This window comes from Triticum urartu, chromosome 6A (genome assembly GCF_056163025.1).
Source record: "Triticum urartu cultivar PI428250 chromosome 6A, HENAU_Tu73, whole genome shotgun sequence".
Classification (NCBI taxonomy): Eukaryota; Viridiplantae; Streptophyta; class Magnoliopsida; order Poales; family Poaceae; genus Triticum; species Triticum urartu.
In genome coordinates, this window is record NC_141878.1 from 559,400,187 (window position 1) to 559,405,805 (window position 5,619).

The following is a 5,619-nucleotide window of genomic DNA, read 5'->3' on the forward strand; positions in this document are numbered from 1 at the left end:
CCATATAGAACAGAAAATAGAAGATGAGTGCCAAGGCATTTCGTGGATGGGGATTGAATTCTTGATATGATCTGGCTAGTTATTAAGCTGTCTTAATCAACTTCTACAAGCAGTTGTCACATCTAGTAATAGCTTTACATTGCTAGACTACAAGGATTCTTAGAAGTATTTTCCACACAGTGTTGTAAATCAACAGTCCGTTTGAAGTATCAAAATACGTTGTAATCACGAATACACGATTTAATTTTTCCTGTACTCACACCCAAAGCCTCGGCACAACAAGGGTCACTCTCATATGCAGATGAAAACGTACGCCACATGCACATAAATTTAAATTATGCCATCCGTCCACCACACGATACTTCACCGTATCATGTCCATATCCCTATATTATTTAAATACATGCATCCAGCTATAAGACACATTTCCATCAGCAGAACCAAAGAAGAGCACACACTGCACACTAATAGTTGCAAGCAGTTCATCAAACATACAATGGCCATTTCAAAAGCTCTGATGCTTGGCATCCTCGGATGCCTTTGCTTATGCAGTTCGGTCCTAGCAGCTCGCGAGCTAAGCGATGACTTGTCGATGGTGGCAAGGCACGAAAGTTGGATGGTGCAGTACAGCCGTGTGTATAAGGACGCCACTGAGAAGGCGCGGCGATTTGAGGTGTTCAAGGACAATGTCGGGTTCATCGAGTCATTTAACGCCGAGAACCGCAAGTTCTATTTGGGCATCAATCAGTTCACCGACCTCACCAACGAGGAGTTCAAGGCAACAAAGGCTAACAAGGGGTACAAACCGAGCTTGGAGAGGGTTCCTACCGGATTCAGGTATGAGAATGTCAGTTTTGATGCACTTCCGGCAACCGTAGACTGGAGGACCAAAGGTGCAGTCACTCCTATCAAGGATCAAGGGGATTGTGGTAAGTATATTTAGGATAATAATGTACTATTGCATATATATTTCAATTTTTTGAATGACATCTTATAGTATCTACCAAAATATAAAATTTTGTAGGTTGTTGTTGGGCATTTTCTGCTGTCGCTGCTACGGAGGGCGTCATTAAGCTCAAAACTGGCAAGCTTATCTCACTGTCGGAGCAAGAGTTGGTGGATTGTGATGTCCATGGTGAAGACCAAGGTTGCGAAGGTGGGCTCATGGATGATGCCTTTAAGTTCATAATCAAGAACGGGGGTCTCACTACTGAGTCCAACTACCCGTATACTGCGGCAGATGACAAGTGCAAGAGTGGAACCAACGATGCCGCATCCATAAAAAGCTACGAGGATGTTCCAACCAACAATGAGGGAGCCCTCATGCAAGCCATCGCAAGCCAACCTGTCTCGGTAGCTGTAGACGGAGGAGATATGACATTCCAATTTTACAAAGGTGGAGTGATGACAGGCTCATGTGGCACTGACCTAGATCATGGTATTGCAGCTATTGGTTATGGCAAGACCAGCGATGGTACAAAGTATTGGTTGTTGAAGAATTCATGGGGAACAACATGGGGCGAGAACGGATATTTAAGAATGGAGAAGGACATTCCTGACAAGAGAGGCATGTGTGGCCTTGCAATGGAGCCTTCTTACCCCACTGCATAGGAAGAACATCCTATGCCACGTATCTTCGTATGCACACAAAGATTAAATAATTGGATGCATCTACTTTTATTAAGTATAGTTTGTAACATGTATATGAATTATCTACAAACATATCTGTTGCACGATACTTTATATTTCATGAACACTATGTAAATTATGCCACATATACAGAGGTTGATGAAAAACTTGTGTTTTATATCCTTGGGAGATTTCACACTTGTAGAGGTGTAGCAGTTTATAAGTGAATTGCACTCTTGTGCCTTCATGCATGTACAATGCACTCTTTGAGTAATTTTTGTTTTTTACGACAATCTTGGATCTAGGTAAACAATGTGGAAAATGGCAGAGTTGATGTTAAAATTAAATTTGAAGCCTGATGGAGGAAATTGATGGATGTGAATTTGTAAATCTTGATGGACATAACTAGGATGGGACCTTCTCTCCCCAATCCCTGTTGACGTACTCTTCAATGCTTAACATCGACCTCTCTCCCAACCCCAATGTCAGTCGCCTTGATCTACACGATTACGGTCACTTTAGACCGCATGGGGAGTGTTGTGAAATGAGGGCACAAGAAGCCAGTCCAGGAGGAGGCTCCCTGGCTTCATGCCCGACCCAAGGAGTGCCATAGGCTAATGACACACCACAGTGGGCACTTTGGGGTCATCAAAGCTAGTAAGAGACTTCACAAAACTTGGCCAAAACATCAATATTGGGCTTAAGATGTGTTTACCTCCACCACTAACATGTGTAAACGTGCATGAGTATTTGTCTTGCATTTGATCTTTTGGATTTTGGATTTGCCCTCACATGACCAATCCCTTGGATCTATTCAGTTTTTGTGGTTGTGTAATGTGCTTTTGTTGGTGTGGTTTCACGAAGTTAGAATCTTTCATCAACACTATGGTGAAGATCTTGGGGTGTGATGGCCTGCACTTTTGGTATATCATCCCTGGCCCTAGTCCATTCATCACTCACCACTTGCCATCTTTTTTTGGATGCACGACTCGATGGTCTGTGAAGTTTTAGGAGTTACTTTGTATAGTTCCTTGGATCTACAAGTATTTGATATTGTAATGATATGGAGCCCAAGGAATGATTTGGTGCATAACAACCATCTCCCACTGATAAGGCCCATATTTCATGTGAGGTCACATGGGTAGACTCTTAACGGAAAGTTATCGATGGTACCATGTCGCCCCGCTCATCCTTGGGCCTTCATCCATTGTCCTTCATGGCCTAAGCCTCTAGACGGCTGAGCAGCACCCACAGTCGATGGATCTTTCATAGAGCCAGGCACGGCATGCAAGGTCATGTATGATACTCTGAGATTATAATGGAGTGGTCACAGTTTCATCGTACAAGTATCTATTCAACTATAAATGTCCCCCTCAAAGCATAAATTAGTGCGATAGGGTTGTGGTTGGAGACGACACTTGCTCATGCCCAAATTTTACTCCATCAACCTTTGGGGCCCTCAAATAGGGCTGCTGTTGGAGATGCTCTTGGATGCGAGTTCGCACAGTCATATCCTTCGCCCCACCTCTGCTCTCTTCCCCCTCTCATGTGCAGCGCACGTCCCGTTCGTGCCCGCGCACGCAGTAGATGTAGTACATTGTAGCAACTGGACTAGCCGGTTGCATCACCGCAATGCATGGCTGGCAACAGCTCACAACTTGTGCTCGCATCACTGCCTGTCGCATGTTACCATCAACTCGTCGCATCGTCCTACTGGCTAGTTCCCTTTGACATGCGCTTCCGCACGCAGCATCACCGCCGGCCGATTCCAGCACCGCTAGCCAGACGCTTCCACGTTCGAGCGTTGCCACCTCACTCCTCACACCAGCAGCTGGGGGCTCATAGCCACCGTCGCAGCCTCACAACTGCTTGCAAGTATGGGTGGATATGACGGAGGAGTGGGTGCGGATTGCAAAGTGCTGGGCTTGATTACCGATGCGCTACTTGCATCCATCGACGCCTAGGCTTGTAATAGCGCCCTCCACCTCACTTCACAGCAGCTACCTGGCGTCACGCATCAGCCGTTAGTCCTCCTCCCCCTCAGCATAGCACGGTCGACCCGCAGCCTTGCAGTGGTGGGAGCCGCGCTCATGCATACTACCATCCGGAGGATCCGACAGACCTCGTCGGAACAGTGGATGTGGCGGCGTGGGGGCTTGCCGGTTTAGTGCGTGGGGTGACGTCATCATCGGGGGATGCAGCATGAGAGAGGCAATGGAGCGACTGAGAGACATAGAAGATGAAAGGATAATGCAGGGCACCCCCCGTGTGGGGCTCACATGCTACGTGTCGCATGCCCACGGTGGGATGATGCACCGTGCGACGGGACGATCAAATTGAGTGGATCCGTCAACCTAACAGGAACATTCACATATCAAATTTGGTAGATCTATGGTGGGTGTACCGCTGGCTACACCCTACACTATAATGTGTGTAACAGCTTGTGCTAACTGATTGCAAGTTGCACCTGCCTGTTATTTTCAGGACTAAAACTACGTCGATTTCCCATGAAGAAAAAGCTGCCGTCATGATTGAAAAAAAAATTTGTGGAAAACTTTAAGCTTTATTCAAATGACATCGGCACCGACATGATTAGCCATCATGCTGGTCATGAAGAAACCGGGCGGGGAGTCCATCCAACAGTCGGTAACCCCAAGTGTGTTTGCATGTTTCGCACACAAGTGGGCCGGCAGGTTGAAAAATAAAAGACATGAAGCCATATCGAGCTACACGTATTCACATGCCCAAACTTGTGTACTTGTGCAAACTCGGACTCGTCGGTCGGTTGCTCGCCTGCGCGCTCGTAATTAAGGTGCGTGAGCGACAGAACCGTGTCCGAGTTCGAAATCGACTTGGCAACGGCGTTCACGTACCCATATGGTTATGGACTCGCGGGCAAATCGACCGATCGATCGTCATTGGGCCGCTACCAAGTCCTCGAGCTCAGCTTCCGGGCCGACGCCACGCGCAGGTCTCGATCGATTTCGCCGGCGATCGAGCGGAGACATCGCCGCCGTCGGCCGAGGAGATCGATCGATCGATCGATGTCGAGCGTGCGCCTGATCCTGCAGCGCGGGTGCACGGCGGCAGAGGACGCGTACCTTGAGCGGCTCGCGAGGGAGAAGGGCTTCGGCAACTCCTCGATGTCTCGATTCGGCCGAGGAGGTAGATCGATGTCCACCATGCGCCTGAGGCTGAGGCTGCTGTGGACAGCCGAGGAAGACGCGCGCCTGGAGCGGCTCGCGAGGGAAAACGGCTTCCGCCACTGGAGCCGGGTGGCGTGCCGGATGCCGGGCCGCTCCCGCAGCCTCTGCCTCGCCCGGTGGCGTCACCTATCGGCGGAGCGCGAGGTGTGCTACCTCCACACCGCCCTCGCCGCACTCTCCCACCGCGACGAGGACGAGCTCCTCAGCCGCGACTGGATGCGCCGCTGGACGGCCTACAGAAAGAAGGCCGCCAAGAGCAGCCCGGAGAAGGCCCAAGAATACTGGACGGAGTTCATGAAGAACGCCGCTACGGGTTTCTTGGAGGAGGGGGTCCAGTCGGGGTCGGAGCCGGCTTCCCCGGCGCCGATGCAGGAACAGCAACAGCACCCTCTCGCCGACGTCCTTGCCTCGGGCTTGAGCTCTTGCAGCCTCGCACCGGTAGATCCCAGGGCTGGCAGCCTCGCGCTCGGGCTCGCGCGCATGACCATCTGACATCTGAGGCGACCAAAGAAGACGTGCCCCTCTACGAAGCTTTGCGCATGTGTAGCCAGTCTCCTTTCGATCGGGTTACATCAATGAATTTGTCTTTTTGAAGACGTCGTACGTTGATGTGGTTGTGCTTCAACATTTGTTTTTCTTTCTGATGAAACTTGCAACTGAGAGGTAAGTACACTAGTAATGCCCAAAGCGGATTCTGGGCAGATCCATGGCTACTCGTAGCTACTCTACTTTCGATCGTGTTCCATCAATGAATTTGTCTTTTGACGACGTACGATTCATGTGGT

The 5,619-nt window shown here is 49.5% G+C and overlaps 2 protein-coding genes across 2 annotated transcripts; both read left to right on the top strand.

Annotated features, from left to right (window-relative positions):
• The first annotated feature begins 480 nt into the window (after positions 1-480).
• LOC125512734 (senescence-specific cysteine protease SAG39-like) lies at positions 481-1,610 on the top strand. The gene is made up of 2 exons (XM_048677825.2): positions 481-928; positions 1,024-1,610. Exons 1-2 carry the CDS (start codon positions 496-498, stop codon positions 1,608-1,610), a joined length of 1,020 nt encoding a protein of 339 aa, XP_048533782.2. The 5' UTR covers positions 481-495.
• A 2,947-nt stretch (positions 1,611-4,557) lies between these two features.
• On the top strand, positions 4,558-5,326 carry LOC147966317 (uncharacterized). The gene has a single exon (XM_087530785.1). It carries the CDS (start codon positions 4,673-4,675, stop codon positions 5,324-5,326), a length of 654 nt encoding a protein of 217 aa, XP_087386911.1. The 5' UTR covers positions 4,558-4,672.
• The last annotated feature ends 293 nt before the right edge of the window (positions 5,327-5,619 follow it).

Excerpts from the sequence above, each read along its gene's own strand:
- LOC125512734 (XM_048677825.2), top strand. The coding sequence starts at position 496 with ATGGCCATTTCAAAAGCTCTGATGCTTGGCATCCTCGGATGCCTTTGC. Across the intron at positions 929-1,023 it reads CAAGGATCAAGGGGATTGTG|GTTGTTGTTGGGCATTTTCT; the intron begins GTAAGTATATTT and ends AAAATTTTGTAG.
- LOC147966317 (XM_087530785.1), top strand. The coding sequence starts at position 4,673 with ATGTCGAGCGTGCGCCTGATCCTGCAGCGCGGGTGCACGGCGGCAGAG.